Source organism: Anser brachyrhynchus (genome assembly GCF_964034855.1).
Source record: "Anser brachyrhynchus genome assembly, chromosome: 3".
In the NCBI taxonomy this organism is placed as follows: Eukaryota; Metazoa; Chordata; class Aves; order Anseriformes; family Anatidae; genus Anser; species Anser brachyrhynchus.
This window is the reverse complement of record NC_137696.1, coordinates 120,894,487-120,917,535: the sequence shown is the minus strand read 5'-3', so window position 1 is coordinate 120,917,535 and position 23,049 is coordinate 120,894,487. Positions and strand designations below refer to the sequence as shown.

At 37.6% G+C, this 23,049-nt stretch overlaps 1 protein-coding gene and 1 long non-coding RNA gene across 4 annotated transcripts in view; both read right to left on the bottom strand.

Annotated features, from left to right (window-relative positions):
- Nucleotides 1-1,230, bottom strand: part of LOC308193143 — a 30,450-nt gene extending 29,220 nt beyond the window's left edge. Inside the window, exon 1 of the long non-coding RNA XR_013949414.1 lies at nucleotides 42-1,230. This is a non-coding gene — a long non-coding RNA (uncharacterized lncRNA). The remainder of the gene's footprint in view (nucleotides 1-41) is intronic.
- Nucleotides 1-23,049, bottom strand: part of SUPT3H (SPT3 homolog, SAGA and STAGA complex component) — a 280,720-nt gene that overhangs the window by 138,016 nt on the left and 119,655 nt on the right. For all 3 annotated transcript variants that reach the window (XM_080587425.1, XM_080587423.1, XM_080587424.1), the window contains exon 3: nucleotides 1,237-1,321. In XM_080587425.1, coding sequence (XP_080443551.1) covers nucleotides 1,237-1,321 — 85 coding nt within the window. The remainder of the gene's footprint in view (nucleotides 1-1,236; nucleotides 1,322-23,049) is intronic.

The following is a 23,049-nucleotide window of genomic DNA, read 5'->3' as shown; positions in this document are numbered from 1 at the left end:
AGCACAAAGATGCTGGGTGATGCAGGGAAAGGGATACGCACTGCTGGGCTGCGGAGCTATGAACACAAAGCAGCTACAGAGAGCTGGAAGGGCCCCCGAAGTGTCTGCTGCAACGCAGGAAGCCACCAAACGGCTGCTGGATTAAGTGCAAAGCTGAAGGAAAGCACCTGCCTGCAGGCAAAGAGTGGGCACGGAGAGGTTTATTTATAATCGCCTCTGTCTGTGGTCTGCCCCATTCTGAATTTTCTCAGTTTACAGAAGTTATACGTCTCGTTAATGTTGTTAACAAACCTACCTTGAAATTTAAAAAACCTGTCTGATTGTTGAAGGAGCTCGTTATAAAGAAAACATCTACGAACTCGTGGCTCAACACTCCAGCTGATCCAAAGAAACATCAAATATAAATACTAGTTACAATATCTATTAGCATTGTTTGCATACATTAGTTCCATACAACGTGAATACCAACTCATACATACTGGTAATTTCATTTGAAGAAACACCATAAGAAGAAACCCAACATCGTTACACTTCCCAAGCTGCAGGTGACACAAAGGAGCACACCTTTATGCACACAATGTCAGACAGCAGATTTGTGCCACAGTGTAAAATGCTAACGTTCATTTCTCAGAAAATGTTTTTGATCCTAAATTAAAAACCATGATTTTAGGTTTACTATTACTGACAGGTTCAAAACTACCTCATTTTTTTTCCACTTTTTTTTTTTCAGTAATTTTAGATTATTTATACAACACTTCCATTGGCTTTCAATAAAGAAAAATATTTACTACTTACAAATTAGTTTTGACAGAAATCAAAACATTCAATAGCAAAAATATTTAAACATAAATATTAAGCAAATAATAATGCATTAACACAAATACTAAAACATAAAAATTACCAAAGAAATCTTGAGATGATTATGTAGGCTTTTCTTTTTAAGAACTTGAAGTATTTTTTACAGAATAAAAATACATCAGCTTTATTCCCAGTGTTAGGTGGGTTTGCAGATATCAGAGAAATACAGTGTATAACCATAATCAAAGCGTGCCCTCTCTATCTGCAAGCCTAGGAGTAGCTTCTTCAGATTATCGTAGACAGAACATCACCCACAGTTTCTGTATTTTATTTGTTTCTAAAACCAGAACAATCTGTTATTAGTCATTTGATCATTAAAATTTTATGTTTTTCCAAGGAGTTTTAGAGCAGAGACTATTGTAGCAGTTATGTTCTTACCAGATTTATCAGCTGAGTGTGGACGATATCTTCCACCAATATTGCAGACTCATGGAGCGGCCTGCGAGCATCTCCTAAGGAAAACCTGAAAGAAATAAATGTATTGCAAGGTTATGAAAATGAGTTAAATAGAAACAAAGTAGGTGGTCTCAAAATAAAAAACATCTGAATAAGAACAACAACCTTAATACACCTGTATACCATATGGAAATGGATCATTGCCTGTGCTGCAAGGAATATAAATCAAAGTGAGTAATCTGATTGTAGCAACAAAAGAGCTGCAAGAATGTATTTGAAAGTACATAATGAAAAAAGCTGAAAACTGCAGGAGAAAGGAGGAAAATCCAGTTCATTAAGGAAAACGTATACAAAAAACGGGAGTAGGCAAAGCTGTAGCATGGGTTCTACTAGCAGCCTATATTTGCATCCCCCTTCACCTACAAAATTACCGAATAACAATGTTAAAAGGTAAAACATTATCAGGTATTTTATCCCAAATCTAAATGTTAGTGACAAGATAAGGAAAGAACTACTAGAATCGAGGGTAAACATTTTTTACGTAATAATATATGAGAGGATCTTACAGTCTGCCTTGCAAGATTAAATGACACGAGGTCATGAAGAGATGACAGTGTTCATACGGTATCACAAACAAAAGGCAAAGCAATTGGAATAGGGATCATAAAATGAGGAATTGTGATGACAAGCTTTTTGTAAGACTATCTTCACCAAGAAATAACAGAACTTGCTCTCTACACCTGCCTTCACTGCTAGTCACTCAGCTAGAGATGGGGTAGCTCTTTTGCTCTAAGATGGGTAGTGGCCATTGCCATTACCAGCTTTTTGGTAAAGACTGTAGGTACTGCATAAAGCCTTCTGCCTCACTCCAGAGCCTGTGCTTTTCCCATACAGTGCCCCCAAAGTCCTACAAAACCATTCATCTTCAGTGTGGGTGGTGTGCTTCAGGTCCAGATCCAGGGCACTTAAATTGAAATGTCCAGGACATCCGGGCTTGCAGATTTATTACTTGTAGCTGCACCCCTTCAGAGAGGCAGTTGATGGTCTGATTGAACGATGGAGGTCTTTTAGTGTCCAAAATGACTTGTAGATGGCTACATTTGGACAACCAAAGTTCCCTCCTAACCATTCAAGGTCAGTGAGTCTGGAGAGCTGCCCACTCCTCCCTAAGCAGACACCATCATCTGGGTAGTTGAACTGCACACTAGAAGAAGGAAAAGGGCTCTTATTCTATGCAGTATTCCCTTCATCACATAAGGCACAAAAAGACGTTATTTGTTTTAGCTGGCTACTATTTATTCTTTGCTTCCAAACCCCTATGTTTTCAGTTCAGTGCCACGTAGTGGATATGGGGTATTTAAGCTTTCTAGCTATGGTTCTTTGTACCTTGACACTTTTAACAATTTTTTTTTAAGCTACACAAAACCTTGAAAAAGATTGTTAATGTATCAACCGTGCTACTTACTAAAGAAGGATGCTCTAAGTGAGTAAGTCTAGTTTTGCCTTCTCAGCCATTTTTGTATATGATAGAGGATTCAAGAACACCAAAATCCTTCACTTTCTCTTATTTCAGTTCTTTTACTAACATAAAAAAGAACATATTTTTCCCTGTTGTGATGAACAGAATTAAAAACTAATTCACGCATTCTCATAGTAAACATTAAATGTTGTCCTTCTGCTTCTGAACGAAGGACCAGAGCAACTTGCCAATGATGGGAGGCGGAACAGTGATGGTCTGCAGCTGCTTGGACACCTGCACATCACAGCTTTCCTAAAAGCTGAATCTCTTGATCAGAACAAACCAGCTCAGATCTGGTGTCTAAGTGGACTCCAGCAGGCACAATACTTTTGAAATACAATTATTCCAACAATGGAAGTCTCCAGAAATCAAAGGCACTCATGAGACCCAAGTCATTAATCATTTTCAGCGCTGACTGGTTGCTCTATATCCAGTCTCTCTGTATCTGACTTTTGGCTAAATTATTTTTAAAAGTTAAAGCTGTTAATTCCAAAGTGGTTGCAATGGGGCCCAACTAGGGCTCACTGAAAATACCTTATCATTCCATGAATATCTAAATAAAAAAGCTATTCCAGTCTTACATCAGTATAGCAGTGAAAGACCACTTGCTGATTTCAAATACTGCCCCAGGGCATTTCTAAAAAAAAAAAACCTGCTCTCTTTCCACCCAAAAATGAGCTTTTAAAATTAGAAAACTTATGTAGGAAAATATATTCACTGTAACTGAAATGCTACAGGCCAAAAGTAACATTGCAGTTTCTTATTAAAATAGTTTAATTTTATTTATAAGATTAAAATATTCCTGGGTGATTGGTTATATCAATTATTTTCTTACAGATACATTCTTTCTCCTACAGTGAAATAAAAAAAATTCTTTATCTACAAACAACTTATTTTTTACTACAGAATCACAGTAGTTAAAGAGGTACACAGCAGCATTTTTTTCCCTTTATCTAATAATGAAATGATATCCAGTATTCCTCACACACCTTTTGAAATTTTAATGATATTCAATTTCACCTTGACATCTCTAAGAGCATAACATGAGCACTCACGCAACATCTAAGCATACCCTACTGTTCTACACTAGTCGTAGGTGGAGAAAATTACACTCTATCTTTGTTCACTATCATTTGTCTCTTGTTTAGACTATCAGCAATTTAAAGAGATGCTCATGTTTTATAATGTGTTGTACAACATCTCTAAAATCAGGACAACTCAAAAATTTTCTTCTCTGTTATGCAGGAGTGCACACGCACATGAATTATAATGTCTGACACTTCCTAGGACTACAAGTACAGAACAGCAGACCAGATCCTATTAAATATTTTATAAACTGCAAATACCTGTGTATTATATAGGAAATACATATAAAAGTAGAAATATTTATTACCATATTACACTGGAATGTAAAATAATATGAAAAAACTCACAGATTTAAAACAATTGCTCATAAATGATAAACCTAACTATTTCATTTTTAAGAGTGGTGCATATGTAAATTGCCAGAAAAAAAATGTTTTTTTCTATTCACACCATGCATACAAGAACAAACTGAAATCAGCCACCACAACCATAATATGTTGTTCATTCTCAATTATTCTTTAATATTTTTAAATTGTTTCCTTTTCTTTCTAAAACTTAAAATGCAAACCAAAAAATATATATCTAAGAGAGTGGTAAATGCCTGGTTGCCAGCATTATGATCTTGAACATCAATTACTTTTGTTCATAGATTTATTAGCAATAATTTCACATATACAAAGGAAAGGTTTTCTGTTTTTTTTTTCTGAAAACAACAAAGTGCAAAGACAAAAATATTTTTGAGGATTTTATTTTGAGGATGTAATTTATTCTACACTGAGATACATTCCCTGTCTGCATTTCTCTCTCAGAGGGAACTGTCAGCTCCAAACATGGCATGAAAAGTAGAAGAGATTCAATCAAGATACAAAATATTGATCTAAGAGGAGACCGACACCAAATCTCTTTGCTCCATTCTGATGCAAAGGAGACGTTAGAGTTGATGCTGAAATTCTACACTGGAACACAAAGAAAAGAGATATAACAAAATGCACTACTTGTTTACATCGAAAATCAAGTTGAAAATCAAGTTCCAGGTGCACCTACTTTCTCTCCATCTCTGTTCCACTCTTTTTCTTTCTGACTTCAGAACCTATTTGTATCTCAGTTTGCCTTCACTGTTTTACCATGTACCTTCTGCCAATTCCTTTCCCACACGCAGAAATCTAGATGCTGAAATCTAGACATGTTCTCAGCAAAAACCAAAAAATCACTACACCTCCTCACAGCTGCTTACTGATTTTTTTGTTCTTTTCTTTTTTTTAAAGGATACTGGATCTTCTAGATGCTAAAAAATTTGCAAAGATGCTAATTAAATTTGAAAAGCATTTGACATGTTTCTTGCCATCAGCTCTAGATTCTAACATGTTTATAGGGTAATCTTAAAATACAAAACACAAAGGATTTTTTAACCCCTTCTGCTACTGGACATAATGCAATATGGAGGTAATTGCAAATGCACAAACAGTAAAGTAGTAAACTCTTCCGTTTTTGTCCCTACATTTCTCATTGTATTTCTCCATAGCAGAATAAACATTGAGTGAAGAATCAGGAACTCAGATTTTTGCCAAGTTACAGAACACGAGGTACGTTAAGAACCAAAGGAAAATACTTAAAAAAAGGTAAAAAAGGAAACCAAAATTTGGTGCCCTTGCTTCTGGGGACTGAAACTAAAGTTGATATTTTAATATAACTTATGAATTTCATTTCATATTTGCTTTGTTTTTTAATGGTTTGTTTGTTAGAGAGTCCTTAAAAGAACTTTCCCTTTGCTTGAAATATAAGTCTTCCTCTGAATCATACACAAATTCTGTTGAAAATAGAAAAGAGCTGTTTCTCCACAGGTAAATACTGAAGAGGAAATATAGTAAAATACATTAGCGGTACATCAAAACGGTAAATCGATATGGAAGACTGTCCTGACAATAGAAGCATCTACCCATTATGCATGTCATACATTAAATTGAAGCTTTCTTAGATGATCCAATTTCAAAGGTTTGTCTGTTCTAAGGAAACATTTTTACAAGGGGGTGATCAGCTTACCCATGTTTTCACAAAAGTATTAAAATAGTAGCATGGAGAAAGAAAAGACTGCTGCAGCTCTTTTGTTGTTTACTTTTAGCTTTTATTTCTAATTTATTTAAGTTCCTGTAATGATGTTTCCAGGCCCATCAAAAGGGCTAAATGTTTAACCCACTAAATGGAATATCATGGCATACTATGTGTAGACACACGCACATGTATATATATATATATATATTTATATACTTGGCACATGGTAAGACACAACATCTACTCATGGTACAGAGACCTCCATCACAAGAACCTCAAAATCTTGGGCTGCTACAGAAGTAGATAAAGCATTTTCTTTGCTACATTTCTTAGGGTTTTAAAAGTTTGCAAAAGTATCGGGCCAGGCACAGCACAGACTTGCTTCAAAAACCCTGATGCAGAGCTCTCCAGGTGGCCAGACCACCAGGAGAGTAGACTGTGGAGACAGAAAGCTGCTGCAATCTCCCATCCTCCACAGACTTGAAAAGCTATACTGGCCAGAAAGGAAGTATAACCAGGGTGGCTGGGAGTGCACTAAGCTAGAATAAATAGTTTCCTTTACTGGGACTTCTATTGAATTCATACCATAACAAAGCTGCCCCAACTCATGTGGAATTTACCACCTTGAATAAATTTGATGAATCTAACCTAGGAAAAGGATAAAAGCACTGAGGTAGACTGCTGGGAAATATGCTTTTTTTTTTCTTCTCTAGAAGTCCCTAACAAATTTTCCTTTTCTGTTTCTACTTGACAGGAATTGCAGCAGCAGGGATGGCCCCTCCAGACTTCATTTTTTTTTATGCACCTGAAAATCTCACATAGGGCATACCCTTCTGCAGCACAGAGGTATTTATTTGTTGCTGCCTGCCAGCCTGATTCATCAACATTGTTTCCCAAAAATACCCCACTTCTGTTGCTTCCCATTGATACACTTATATTCCATAACATTTATTTTCTATCTGCTGAAAGAGAGGTTTGTGTCTATCCATCTACCTAGCACAAAAACTTTTTTCCTACTACAGTGAGAAGGGAAGGAAAGAAGAAGCAATAGAAAAAATATTCCTGAGAAAACCAAAGAGGTACAAATTGGTACGTAGACCTCCCCAGCATGTGGAATCTGTGATGAGCAGACCCTGAAAGACCAGTTAATGAAATATAAGACACGATATAGTTAGGAAAAGCAAGGAATTTCACGACTACAAAACTAACATAACTGATTTCTCACGTGCAGAAATAATAGAAGAAATAATCTTTCCCAATTTCCTAGTTCGAGTTAGAGAGGAGAACTTCAGAGATTCACCCACTGTGCCCATCATAGACCCGAGAATCGTTCTCATTCCCTGGAAAGACCAAATAAACATTTTTTACCCAGTTCCACTCCCAAATTCATCAAATATATGAGTGGGAAATGGTGAAAATTAATCAGAAGGTGATAGAATTACACTTTGAGTAAACCTTTAAGCTGTGATTTATTTTTGTGTGTGTCTTCAATTCTTTCTGTTGCCCTTTCTCATCTTCTTAGAGTAAGAAGCTAAGGAGTTTGTTGTTGTTGTTGTTGTTGTTGTTTTGTTTTGTTTTGAATACAGCTCATAGAATCATAGAATTAAATTGCTAGCCATTTGAGGGAAATGATTGTCCTGCTCTGCGCTTGTGAGGCCTCACCTCAAGTACTGTGTGCAGTTTTGGGCACTACAGTATAAAAAGGACATAAAACTGTTAAAGAGCATCCAAAGGAGGGCCACAAAGATGGTGAAGGGTCTAGAGGGCAAGATGTATGAGAAGCAGCTGAGGTGCCTGGGTTTGTTCAGCCCAGAGCAGAGCAGGCCGAGGGGAGGCCTCATGGCGGCCTGCAGCTCCCTCACGAGGGGAGCGGAGGGGCAGGCGCTGAGCTCTGCTCTCTGGGGACAGCGACAGGACCCGAGGGGACGGCATGGAGCTGGGGCAGGGGAGGGTCAGGCTGGGTGTGAGGGAAAGGTTCTGCACCCAGGGGTGGTCGGGCACTGGGACAGGCTCCCCAGGGCAGTGGTCACAGCATCGAGCTGCAGGAGTTCAAGAAGCATTTGAACAACACTCTCAGACATAGGGTCTGGTTTTGGGTGGTGCTGTGTGGAGCCAAGAGTTGGACTCCATGGTCCTTGTGGGTCTCTTCCAACTTGGGACATTCTATGATTCTATGGATGCCTATTGCTGAAGTAGGATGTGAGGTTACATGCTGAAAGGCTCGTCCCCACAAACACTGAAGTGCTAAGGAACAGCGGAAGACCCTCAATAACCTGATCAGAGAAGCAAACCCTTGCCTCGGTGCCTCGCAGGGATGGCCCAGGAGACCCTCGGCCCCATGGTCCAGGGGTGACACAGAGCAGAGGCAGCTCTCCAGAGCATCTTGCAGACTGAGGCGGGTTACTACCTACAGGGACTGGAGGTTCATCAGGGAAAAAGCACCTCAGAATTACTCAAGACTGGTTATGGGATGTTTAGGGGAAGGACTATAGGCAGGAAAAAGGAGGGATCAAGGTAATTTGCGGAGGAACAAGTGTGGAAAAACAGAAGAATATAGGCAGAAGGGGATAAAAGGTGCTGTTTTAAACGAGCTGCCAGTCAGTGCACTGGCCATGCCCAGTCTGTCCACATATCATAAATCTGGGCTGGATACCAGAGAGACCAGAGGGTCTGTTGGGGGGACCAAGGAGTCCAGGCCAGCTTCTGGGCAGACTGGGGAGCCTCAGGGTTGACTGAGAGACCCATTTGTATGTGTGTTTCTGTGACTGAAGACAGAATCTCCAGTATTGAATGACTGCATTTGAGGCTACTGGATTTGGCAATTCCTAATTTAGGGCACATGTGCTGAAGAGCCAGATTCAGAATAGGTGTGTCTGTGAAGTATTTGCCCATAGAGAAACACACAGAAAAAATATACTACAGAGAGAGCATCATCAATTAAAATTCAATAAATATCAAAGGAGCTTGGAAGGTGTTCACCTCAGGCTGATGCAGAACGGGAACCTACAGATAGAACTCACACCTAGACAACTACTCTGCAGGCTGCTGAACTGGGGTGTGTCAGTCAGCAAGCCAATTCCCACCCTGCATTTTTTAACTAATCAACCAAGCAGAACATGATCCAGATATAAGTGCTCACTACATATAGAGCTAACTAATTCGCTGTTACAAATCTAAAAACAGAAAAAGATTCCATAAAATCACAGAAGAAGAACATATTTGGACTGGATAATATCTGGACTCAACATCTCCTTAGTGTTGTAAGAATACACAGTAAATCTCTGTCAGCTGCTTGGCAGGAATGCATCTGGAATACATAGCATATTGATTTTCAGAGATGCTTTCATACTATAAAGCAAGTGTCGTCCTAAATATATCAATTATTACAGACCTGATGGTCAGGTGGTGGCAATGAGAATCAGTTATGCAGTACTGAGCATAAAAGCATCCAGAAAACTTGCAGCAATTAAAATACCAGAAGGAGACAGATTACAAGTCACTATAAATAAGTAATAACAAACTTTGGAAAATCAGTAATACAATATGTTGAAGTAATTCTGCTTGGTGCCGTGAGAGGCTGACTCTAAAGACAAAGATAAAAATATTGAGGTCTGGTCCCTACAATGACAGAAAATTGGGGAACTACAGGTTCCTTTTTTGGAGCATAGGAATAAGCCTGTCATTGCAAGAGATATCACAGAAGAACAGCAAGAATTGTGAGCACTTCTTTCTCCCTTTTGTTTGCCACGTCTGCTGTTGAACAAATTAGGAAGAATCAGAGTGTGAAAGGAAAGAGATGTCTAGCACAGAAGTGGAAAATTGATTAGACACGCACAGGAGGACACATTTTACAGAGTGGAAGAGGGAAGAAGGAACAAAATCGGGGAGGAAAAAAGTGCCAAAGAAAAAAGATGATTGCAGTAGGGGAAAGAGGTGTAAACAGTAAGGTAAGAAGAGAATAATAGACATTCAACTGTAGTCTCGAAAGCATTTATGTTAAGATACATTACATAATGGAGATGATATGACAGATCATTGTTTTATAGGCATCATTCCTTCATAATACCATCAGTGAACTTAGTATAAGGATATTCATCTAAAAAATAAATAAGCTTGCTTGCATATTGTTTTAGCTTAAGAAAAAAAGAACCAATTAAAGCCTTGAATTCTGTTAATTAACCAGCACGGTCTACCAGTGGTACCTGAAAATGCATTAGAATAACTACTCAAGCAATTCCATGTCTATTTATATGTTTATCTGCTCATCAGGTAACTTCCATCAAAGCCCATTTAAAAATGAAAGGGAATCTTAACTCCAATCAGAGTTCATAGTTAATACATTTATATGCTTGAATTAATGAAATCAGCTTTACATAGGTTTCACATGTCACACAGAATGTACTTCTTTACCAGGATTTAGTGAAAGTGTTTGAGATAAGAAGTCAAACTGCAAGTTTTCACTGTGTTAACTTTATCTATAAAGTTTAGAAAAATCACATATACATTACTATAAAAACAAGCATTCAAAAGCTACAATAATTCCAATACATAGATCACAAAAATAAAGGTTATTTTCCTTTTTTTTTTTTATTTTTTTATTTTTTTCTGTCAAGACTTCATTGGTAAACTTGGAAGAAAATGTTAGCATTTTGCAAGAAGCAATTCTTGGGGAGTAAAAAAGCATATTTTGCTGTCTGATGCATCAGTAATCACCCAACAGTCATTTTAAAAAGCTTATGTTACAACTTCTAAATAATCTGCCTGCACTTTACACAGTCATGGCTCCAGAGCTCCTTAATGCCAATTGCTGTGCACGCTGCAACCCCACTGAGATAAACAGCAGATAAACCACACTGGGCAAGATTCAAGGCAAACCTACACTGCATGTACTGAGATATGGCCGGGAGAATTACAACAACCAGCCAGTTGGTCTACCAGGAGAAGAGGATCAAGTGGGAGAGAGGTTCATTTTTCCATGACTTTTGACTTGTACAGAGAGTTTACCACCGTAGGACGTGAGCTCAGATTTTCAGATGCTGAATCTGCTCTCAGTACTTAGGGAAGTTGTCCCAGATGTGAAGAGGAAACCAGAAACGCTGATTTGTGCTATACCACGGACTTCATTTTGTGCAGTCCGTATGCTTTATAATCAAGCAAAGTCTACACTGAAACTGGAAAACACAACTTCTCCCTAATGCAGGGCTGGTGTAAACTTTTGAAGAGGTTGCATTATACCCATTATGGAAAGGTACTAACTAATTAAAGTCCCAAATTGCATAAAGATAAAGCATGCAGATTTTTTTACTTATTCAGAGAAAGGACAGCTGAAAAAAGCACACTATTACGAGAGACCATTATAGTCCAGGATAGCCCTCTTCCTTGTCCTAACTGATGATCTACAAGCGCAAACATTAAGGTCCCCCAGCCTAGGCTGCACTGAGCTACTCCATGTAACTCTACTCTTTTTAGGATGCAACCAGACCATCATAAAAACCAAGAAGAGATGAGTTCACTAGCCTTGTTCTCTAATGTGAAGACCCAAGTGCCACCTTTAAACCAAGCTGCCTCTCAAAATTAACCTACCTAAATCTGTATAGTTCTTCTTACGTCCACAATTACTGCATGATGCAACAGGGCCTACAGTCCACAGTTTCATGCAGTCCTCGACAGAGTACATTTAAACAATAAGATTTATGAGTATATAAATATATATAAAACACATATAACTGCATATATTCATATATATAAAAAAAAATAAACATGAACTTTAAGACTTGGGAAGACTCTCCATTGTCTAAATCTGGGTACTTCCTCAATGACAAACTGCATGGATTTGCTTTATAAACTACTGCAGATTTTTACATTGTTAAGGTCGATAAGATATCTCAGAACAAAACAGTTAAAAGCCTAAATTTCCTATACAGTTGATGGAAAAGATGTGCATACAAACAGAAGTGCCTTTACTTCAGGCACTAAATTCAATGCCTGAAGTTAGTTCCAGAAAAAGTCCTCCATTTTTTAACACCTTTCTCTGCCCAACTATGGTCCCATACCAAATTTTACTAAAAGGAACTTAGCCTAGTTGCTTAAGCAAAACGCCCTTTCCAAAACTTGTATGTATATGGCAGTGAGAAAAGAAAGCATGGGAAGTAACATATGTTAACTACAAATGTGGGGGGTTTTGTTTGTTTATTTTTGTTTTTTGGTGTTTTTTTTTTCAGTATAAAATTAGGCCTTGATGATGTCTGCAGATATTGGAAAAGCATAAACATCAAGAAGAGAAACATTACATAACATCATTTAACTACTGAAAAAGGCATAAGATCAAGTAAAGGGACAAAATTTAGAAAAGGAACATTTAGAGGAAATTAGAAGGAAAACGTCTGAAAACAAGAGTTAAAATCCTCTGTAACAATCTCAGAAGGAACAGAAGTTTCACCACTGGAAACACTGAAAACTAAGCTCAGCCAAGAACCGCAGGTCTTGTGATGTCAGACAAGTACACAAAAAGAAATTGTTATTATGTGACTTAAAATACTTTAAAATGAGATATGAGCACATTCTGTGATGGTACGTCACCTGCAACCAACAGATGGTTGTTGGAGCTCCTTAAATACACCGAAAGCCATATTCGGAGTCTGAAGTAAGTTTCATTGATGCATATAATTACTAACATTCTAACAACAGGAAAAGAGTTAGCAATTAATATTTATTTTGAGCTTATTGAAAAAATATTAATAATTAACAGTGTTAACTACAGATACTTCTAAACTACCTTGTTGGAGAGCAACATCTAAAGACATCAATCAAGTCCATTGCCCCACCGAGGTAAGACCTAAACAAGGCAAGACCTTTGGAAGAACAACTTTATTTACCTGAAGATGGAAGTATCTTGTTTACACCACGAGTTTTTAAATGATAAGGTCTGCCAGACAGCAGGATTAACAATGTCTAACAGCTTGCTGCATGAAAAGACAGATTTTTCTCACAAAAAGAGAAGCCCTGTCCTCAGTGACACCCCCATAAATCAAGAATAACATGAAATCCTCTGGGAATGAGTTTCAGAGATGCTAAAGACTCCCAGCTCCATGGGAGGTCGCTTTGTCTTGACTCAGTAAAGTGTTTTCTTTAAGCATGAACCTCCTGAGTCATGTACTTAGCTGACACTAAAATTGTTTTAATAACATTTGGAAACAGCATCAACAATAAAAACAACAACTAAACTTCCCTCTCCAAAAAGGGCAACTTTTGCTCACATTTCTTCAAATACTCTACAATACATGCAGTAAGAAATTTCCATCTAATTTTTGCCATGATAAATTCACACTCATACCTGGAAGGTGACTGTGTTGCAGGACTGAAAAGTAGGGTGGAGGGAAAGATAGCACAGTACCACTGCTACTCTGTGAATCACAGAACAGTTGAGGTTGGGAGGGACATGTGAAGATCACCCAACCCAGTCCCGCTGCTCAGAAAAGGCTGCTGTGTCCACTTGGGTTTTGAGTATCTCCAGGGATGGAGTCTACACACAGCCTGTTCCCACGTTTGACCACCCTCATAGTGAAAAGGTTTTTTCCTTATGTTTAGGTGGGATTTCCTGTATTTCAGTTTGTGCTTCTTGCTTCTTGTCCTTGCGCTGGGCGGCACTGAGACAAGCCTGGCTCTGTCTTTACTCCATCCATCAGCTACTTACAGATATTGGTAAGACCCATCTGAACCTTCTCTTCTCCAGGCTGAGCAGTCCCAGCTCTCTCGGTCGCTCCTCATGGGAGAGGTGCTCCTGTCCTTTAATCATATTAGCTGCCCTTCACTGCACTTAGAATCATAGAATCACAGAACCATTAGGGTTGGAAAAGCCCTCCAAGATCATCTGGTCCATCCATCCCTCTACCACCAACGTCACCCACTAAACCACGTCTTGAGGATTAACCCTTGAGGTACAGCAGTAGTGACTGGCCTCCAGACAGACTGCATGCTGCTCATACCAACCTTTGATAGCGACTCTACAGCTTCCTCCCTGACCATTTATCTATTTCATCAGTGTGTGCATGAGGATGCTATGCAGCAGTGTCAAAACCTTCCTAAAGTGAAGCTAAATGATATTCACTGCTCTCCCCTCTCATCCACCAAACCAGTTACTTCACCACACAAGACGACCAGGTTGGTGAAGCATGATTTCCCCTTTGTAAATCCATGCTGACAGCTCTGAATCACTTTCTTGTACTTAGAAGCTCAGAAATGTTTTCCAGAATGATTTGCTCCATCACCTCCCCAGGGATCAAGGTCAGGCTGGCTGGTCTGTCACTCCCTGGATCCTCCTTCTTGTCCTGTTTGAAGGCAGAAGAGGCATTTGTTTTCTTCCACCCCTCAGGAACTTCCCCCAGTCACCACAACTTCTTTTCATGAGCAATATCTTACTTGAAACTCAAACATAATATTTTATATTATGTTACTGAAAGAATAAACTTGTGAATTAAACTCTGATTTCAAGCAGAACGTGTTGTAAGATTATCTGTTCTTACGTTTTTATCGCTACATTTAAGAAATGAAAATGAAATCATATGTACAAAAATAAAGTTTAGAAAATGCACTTGGATAAAATCCCTATTGTGTCAAAAACTATTTATCCACATTATTTATTGCTTTATGGATTATCGGTACGTAAAACGTCAGTGTTGAAGCAAGATGCCTATACAGGTCTGCCTCCAACAAACTACACATAGGTACATCTCTGTCAGGGTGAATACATGCAAATTCCATCAAAACTTTAAGTTTCTTAGAAAGTTTTGCTAAAAGCTCTGCAGAATAACCTTTCTACATATGGTTTCACTGAACTAACTTGGTTACTCTTTGTAAACTGTTGTAAATAAATATCCATGAACTGAAAATAGTGTGATTTAAAAACTAAAATAAATAAATAAATAAAGTTAATGCTACCTAGGTGCATTTAAAATGTTACCTGGGTGCATTTAAAAGACCTGCTTATTAAGGAAAACAACTGATTTCCCCCTGGTTTGTTTGTTTGTTTGTTTTCCCTTATAAACACTTTCTAACTGCTGCAAATCAGCAGATTTATCCCAGCACAAAGCTGTGGCAAGAACCCTTTTCAATACCATTGTATACTAATCAGAATACACCAAACTCTAGCAGTTAAGTGTTTTAAACATAAATTAATTTTACAAATCCTTATGACTGGAGAAGGAAAAAGATATAATTTATTCCAGTTGTATAACATAATACGTTCCATTTGCTCATTCACAAAGGGTTTCAGTTTTTCAGGAAATAAATGAGACAACTGTCTTTCTAGACTATGCAGACTGGACTATGATCAGTCATTTCTGCTCTAGGAAAAAGTTCATCTCAACAATATACCCAAACACAAATGGAATTTAACAAAGCCAAGAGAGATGAATTTTCAGTCTGCTCTCATGAGGACAGGGCGAAAAAATGATGAGGAGAGCAGGAAGTCAAAACATAATTTCACTGTATATATACATTATAAGTGTTAACCAAATGTGGAAATCCCTAGCTATTTTAAATCTAGATTAAAACCACAAGACAATTTAAACTAATCCACAAGATACAAAATATAAACGAGGATGAATGCTCTACGTTAATTTTTAGAGAAATAATATTATTCTTGTTATATTCTCCAAGATGTCAAGACCATTCTGGCTTGCTCTTTGTTTAAAAAATTTGTTTCACAACTTCATGAATGAGATTTTTGAGTGCTCAGTGACGATAATTAGAGCCAATTCTCAAGTAACACAACTTCCTTATCTGACACCAACACATTTTATAACATCAGTTTTCTTCCTTTACTACTTTTCCTGAAAGCAATGCGCGGAGAAGGGAAGCAACTTGTCCCCCGTGAGGCTGCGACAGGAAAAGCCACAGCATCCCCCTGCACCTCCCACTGCTGGGTGGAACAAGTGCTCTGCTGACGAGTCAGCCTTTACAAATTGCGTTCATTTTAAGGTCCTTATTTTTAAGGTCCTAATTTTAATACAAAAGCAAAATGTTTTGTAAACTCCACAAGTTTAGCCATCTTTGCAGTACTGGTGTCAGATGTACACAGAGGTGTTGAGAAGCAGGATCTATCTCAAAAGTATGGAAATATTTGAGACCAACAGTGTATATTACCAGTTTCAGCATTTCTCATGAACACTGTAAATCCTAACCATGAAATCAATATTTGCAGTATTTCTAGATTCTGTGATTTAAAATTTTATTTTTTAGCTATTACATGCACTAAAAAAGTACTGTAAAATGCTTCACTTGATTTTTGGATTATCCCTGGTTCAAATTGGAAATCTGTGCTCTAAATCACAGTTATATTAAAGTTAATGCATGTTCATGCCTTCTACAGCTAACGAAGCAACACAACCTCCCAGTTATCAAAAATCAAAACCACTCTGAACCATTACAGCAGTTACTCCATGTTAGTAGAACCTGAACTGTGAAAAACAGAACCTGTGAGTGAATAACAGAAAAATTATTTCCCCACTAAGCACTGATCAAATATACCCACTTCTACTGCAAAAAGACGCACATCTATTAAAATCATAGAATAATTCTTTCAAATACCTGGTTTTAACTTAGGTTTAACTTCAGAATACACTGAATAACCCTAAAACTTTTTTTTTTTCCTGGTGGTAAAATTCTTCCACAAAATGTACACATTATTTTCCCTTAAAAAGACACTGCTTTAAAAATATATTTTATTTCAGAAATCAAACTATGCAACATTCTCCCTAGAGTAAGAAACTGGAAGTTCTGTGATAAAATCTTTTCTGGAAAGTCAGTGCAATTTCATATCAATGGTGTGCTCCTTTTCCTGCTTTCAAATGGATTACTTAAATGTTTTAAAATGTTATAACCCACAATAATCTGTTCCAGGCACCAACGAAAAGGAAGAAAAAAATTACAGAAGTCAAGATGTCGCCTGGAAGCACTTTATGGCAAACATTATAAAGATAACACAGAGCAGAGAAGCTCTGGTTCAATCCATTATAAATACCCCATTCTTCTTAAAATCACAAAAATGTATTTATAGTAAAGAACTCTTACAGGCTTTTTCCTCAGAAGACTTCATTTAAGTATAATTTGGCAGAAATTTTGGAACAAGAAAAGAAGAGTTTTATAAAATATTGATGTTTTACAGTCACCCTAGTCTTCATCTACTTGCTACAAAAACAAAAGCAAGGGCTCTGGAAGATGACCACATCCGTGTCTACTAATTATACTGTAGTTTTTCGGTTTGTCCAAAATGTGCAGTCTAGCAGTTATCCTGAGCATGAATGCTAAATCATCACTTGGATAATCAATGCTTCATTAAAAACTCAAATTATTTTCCTCAGTTTACTTTTGACTTATAATTGTTTAAAGAAGCATACGGGATTTAAAAAAAGCAAAGGGTGAAAACAAAGGCAAATGATACCTGTATGCATAAATGATCAAATCTGTAGAAAACTTCTTTTATCCCAGCTCCCTCCCAGGACTAAGTGATGGGGGTGTAGGCAAAAGCAAGTCTACACTGAACCACTTTCTGCATTAAAACAATTTATTAAATGATCACTTTCAATGCAGAGAGATGATCAGAAAGCAATATGATGCAGCTTTCTAAGATTTCCCAAAAGGATTTTTTTTTTCTTCAATAGAAAGCATGAAACAAGATGTGAAATATCTGGACTTCAGAAAGGTTTTCTCCAAAGGAAGCTTGGGATGAAGAATAGTGCTTGAAAAGCTTGACTCAGAAATTGAATTTTCAAAAATTTGAAAAATATTTAGCTTACTTCTTTAGGAAGAAGAGAATTCACAAATAGCAAATATGTACCGGCTACATAATAAGAACATATTAAGAAATTTTCTTAAGAAAGAATTTAGAAAGAATTAAGAAACATTATAAGAACAGGAAAAACAAAGATCTAAAGTTAACATACAAGCTATGACTCGAGTAAAAGACAAAAAATGAGGACAAGTACCCCTCCTGTATGGCTCAACAAAATGTCACATAAAAAAAGAGTAGTTAATTGTTTCATTTTACTGATGATAGTTCAAAAGAAGTCAATGTGACAGCTTGGCATCCACTCAGAGCTGTGTTTTGTGTTGGTTTTTTTAAGATCGCATTTTCTGACCTTTTTCACTAAAAATAGACAAACAAGAGCTATGCCGTAAATTCAGGAAAAATGTGCATGAATACTGCTATTTATTCACAAGCATTTAGATTTGAGTAATTGGTAATTAGAAGAGAATTTACTATACAATTATAGTTGGATGGAATTAATATTTTCATGTGAAATTACAATTTCGATTTACTAATTTTAGGCCGCTCAAGAACAAAATCAGCAAAAGGGATTTTTTTATATATGGTCTATCCAGCATTTTACCCAGCACGTGAATTAACAAAGAAAATCAGGATCATGGATTTGTGTATTTTGCTTTCTTAGCTGTATCTGCAGAACATAATGTGAAGTGATATCAGGTAAAACCCTTCTTCTCTTATTTATTCCACAGATAAATTAGACAAAATAAAGAAGCTTTCCTGAGAGTCAAAAAGTCATTCCAGTGAACATTTCCGATTCCTTACTCGCACCAGCAGACCAGTTTTACGGTTTATAGCACATTTCTATGACTGTGGAGGGAAAAATTATTGTAGAAATTAAGTACATGTGCTGCATCCTAGGCAATACCAACAGATTGCAAGGAGTTTTTAAAAAGAGCCATGCTTCCAAAAGAAGAACTAATCTCTATAGACAGAAGTCAGGAAGTGCCGTGCTTGAAGGAAAGGTATTCAGCATCCTATCCTCCCCTTTCTCTTCCTCATTACGAGCCAAGGAAGCAACTGTCGGTGTCAAGGAAAGACTGAATCCTCCCCAAGAAAAGAAAAAAAAAAATGTGGTTTCCATTCACTGAATCACACACTACAGAGGCAAAAGTAAATGTAATTTTTGGTATCAGAATGATGCGTTAGAGGAGAGAAATTAACGTCTCCATCCATGCTGCAGTTGGACGAACATTTTTCATTTCCTTGCTTTCTCTTTTGGAGCCAGAGACGAGAGAGCAAGAGCCTGCCGAGGACGCAGCTGCTCGCGGTGCCACGAGACGCCGAGGCACTCTGCAATGGGCTCTTTTTTTTAAAACATCCTGACTGTGCTTCTATATCCAGGCACAGTCATCGCTTCTTAGAGCTCCAGCTTGGCATCACTCAACACACAAGCAATGGTGCTGGTGGCTGAGATTTGTGTGGTCTCCGGTAAGCTCTGCTTCCTCGAAAATGTGTGGCATCATACAGGGGTTATTTAGAACCTAAGTCCCTTGGGCACACTATGTAAGTTCATTGTTTATCATTTGCTGGGGAAGTCTTCTGAGGTCAAGGTAAAAAGCAGAAGGTGATATTTGATGTAAATGTTCCAAAGCACGTTATGTGGTTGCACGGTTGCAGTGGTCCCCGGAGCACTTTGCTGGTGGTCCGTGGAGATCTGGCTGGTGGAAGGTGCTGGCTCTCCCTGCTTCCAGCTGCTATATCATGTTTAATGTATTTTTAGCTTCTCTTAATATTTTCCTAATATTACTTTTCCATGTAAGCAATTAGTGTGGTTACCAGGGATGGCAACAGAAGTGATATTCAGCAGCCAGTGGGAGAAGAGGTGGTCTTTGCAGTTGTGAATGGGAGAAGATCCACAGGACAATCTCCTCATGAAGAGGTGGGTGGAGGAACCCACCCAAGAGTCACAGTCTTAACACCTCGATATTTTTCCATTCACTGGAATGAACTTTTTTTTTTTTTTTCTCTCAGAAATTTCTGCTGCCATGCATTATTATTGCTGAAGACAAAGGAACAAACAAACAAGTAAGTTTTTGGACTTTTGCTATGAAGTAGAAGTAGGAAGAAAAAAAATTAAAAAAAACACTAACATGAAATCATATTCACTTGCCTGATTAAACTTACAGACAAGACTTTGAAGGGAGCTGTGTGAAAACAACAAATGGGATTTAAAATATCAGAAGATACCGGCCTTGATTTTTCCAGGTTTATACATTTAAAATATCTTAGCTTTATAATGCAGCTGGAGATTACTAGCTATAATATAAATGTCTGCAGAGTTACCTTGCTAATCTGAAAGGTAGAAAAAAATCTGAAAAACATTTGGTCAGGACCCTCCAGATGTGTGCTATTTTAACATTTATTTTTGACACAAATTGAAAAGTTTCTCTGATTCAAATGTATACCCCAGCTAGCCTCTGCTGCCTTACTCCATATTTATTTACTTTCATCTTGCCTTTGACTAATCAAAAGAGATTCATCAAATCAATTGGAGACAACTTAAAAGATATTATATGGGAAAATATTAAATGGAGAATATTTGCTGAACAAAGAAACGTCTCTTTTTATACTTTTTATTTTCACTCTTATTTAACTATCCATGAAACTACACTGACTCCAATCTGCTTGTGAAGGTACAACTGAGAAAAGTCAGATCGTAATCATGCAAGCATGCTTTATACTACTTATAAGGAAATCTATACTAAATATTTGAGAAGTTACAAATTAAAGTATTCAGCCTCTGAATTCTGGTACCTACTTCTAACAATGATGCTTGTGTACTAGTGACTCTCATTTAGGAAAAGAGCCCCTGGAGATGGGGATTTTATGTATTAGATGGAGTCTTTGCCTCCTTCTGAAATGCAGCAGAGTTCAGGCTCCTAACGTCTCCCTCCTCCAGATACAGTAAGAGGTGGGATTTTTGGTTGTGGGTTTGGTTTTTGATTTGTTTTGTTTTTCGGTGTGGTGTTCAGGAGCTTCTGCCTGATGCCTTGAAAACACCAAATCCCTTATTGGCTTTAGGTGTGTGTGAGACTTCAGCAGGGCAGTCTCAGTGAATCACGTTCCACAGCTTTGCATCTGAGAGCCTTCCTAAACCTCAGCTTAAGCAGGATTTAGGCAGACTAAATTTGGTCATCAATAGCTGACAGAGAAAGACACAAAACTGCACAAAGTTGAAATGGAGAAATCACTTCCATGTATAAGGGGTTTCCTCCCTTTTTTCTTTTTCTCTTTTTCTCTTTTTTTTTTTTTCCCATAAGATTTATCATTATTTGACTGATTTTCTATCATTTTGAGACAATGCAGCAGGTAATGCTTAAAAATTAAGCAACAAGAGTAATACAGCTAAGGAGTGTTTTTTTAATTAAAAAAGAAAAGGAAAAATTAACAAACCCATTTGATCATATAGCCTGACTGGTAGGAACTTTCTCTGGCATCTGTCTGGACAGGTACATAAAAGTAGGGAGCATAAACATGGTTTACTCTACACTAACACTTTCAGCCTTTTTTTTTTTTTCCTTTCTCTCCTACCCCACAAAAGCATTATCTAAATGGTAGGTACAGCACAAGTTTTGAAACACCAATCCATCAAGATAGAAGGAAATACAAACTGCAGGGAAAGTTGTTTTCAGTGACATACCATGCAATCATGAGCCTGCTTTGTACGTTCAGGAAATTCTCATGAGTTTTCTTAATGAAAAAAAGTCACTAAAAAAAGATTTGCTGTAAATATCTCGCGAGCCATGACAAAGTACCATATAAAATATAACTATTCATAAACAGTCTAGCCTCTGGAATTGAAACACTGACACTTTCTATTAAAAGGTGCTTAGTCACAGTTCACTAAATATTTACAACGAATCATTTATTCTCTAATTTCATTGACTTTACTGTAGTTAGCAAAAGTCAAGAAAACTTCCTGCATGTGTGTGAATGGCTTGTGTATGTAAACCGCAGCTTGCAAAGTCAATTTTATGGAGGCAGAAAGATTTTCACATTATACAAGTAGGTCCTCCTTTTCTGTAGAAAGCTATTTGCTTAAACTTCAATTCGACGCAAGTATTCAAATGACTTGGAATCAGAAAGCATAATCGTATATCGACATCATACCTTACAGGAGAAAAGGGAAAATTAAAACAAAAAAAAACATAACAAAGCATAACAAAACAAAACATAGTTCCCCAAGTTCCCCAGCCCCTATTTCTATCAGTAAGTTTTGCAGACATGGCATCCTTTCTCTTTCTCTCTGTCCTTGAGCCAAGGCGATAGAAGCTCAAGCAAGGAGAGGATGAATGAAAAGTGAATTATGCAACATTGCAGACTCCATCTTATCAGAGAGCAGTGTCCAGATTTGAGATTTTGATGTTGACAGGCATTTCATCACATGAAAAGAGAAGTTTTTCTTCTGTCTTTTGAGTGGGGAGGGAATGTGGGGCTTGGGGTTTTTCTTTTAAGAATCTGATTGAGATGCTGCCCAAGAAAGGGAAGCTCAAATGGCTTTGTAGGGAAATCAGGTGCTTATAAAAATAAACAGGTCTCTGCCAAAAAGGCAGACTTTAATACCATCAGAAAACAGACAACCTCCCACACTCCTCACTGACAATAACACTTCTACGGGCTTGTCAAAGACAGAATACTGTAAAATGCTGTGGTTTTGTGATACAGAAATATCTTTCCAGTGAGGCTTACATTGAAACCACCTAATGGATATATATGAATACTTTTATCTGAACGCAGTCTCCAGATGGAGGAGTATTTTGTAGTAACTCACAAACATTTCCATGGCTTGATATTAACTTGCATGTCACTAGCAAGGTTACTGCTACCCTCTTGTCGACATTATTTCTGCCTGTTTTTCCTGTTCTGCCTCTGGTTCCCACTAGTGTTGCTTTATGCTCCCCGATGAACTTAAAGATAAAAATAGGTGTGGGTGCTCTTCAAAAAAACTGCAGTTCCTCAGACAAAGAACTTGAATCAAGACAAAGCTGGGGCTTGCCATGGACTCTGACAGGAATTGTCTCTGTCCACAGTTCCTTTACCAGGACCGATGGCAGAGCTGCCGACGACTTAACAGCAAGATCTTGTAAAATAAGAACAGATCGACCCCTAATCTACACTTACAGAAACTGAAAAAAAAAAAAGCTGAATATTGGTGGCACTTAATAAATTTTTCCATGAGATTTTTGTCGTGGAGGAACCAGTTCAGAGGAAAGGCTCGGTGTTTATTAATTCATCTGCTTTTTCAAAGGATAAAATACGGTTTACCTCTGTCCTTAATGAAGACAACTACAGTATTAAACGTATCCAAAATTAC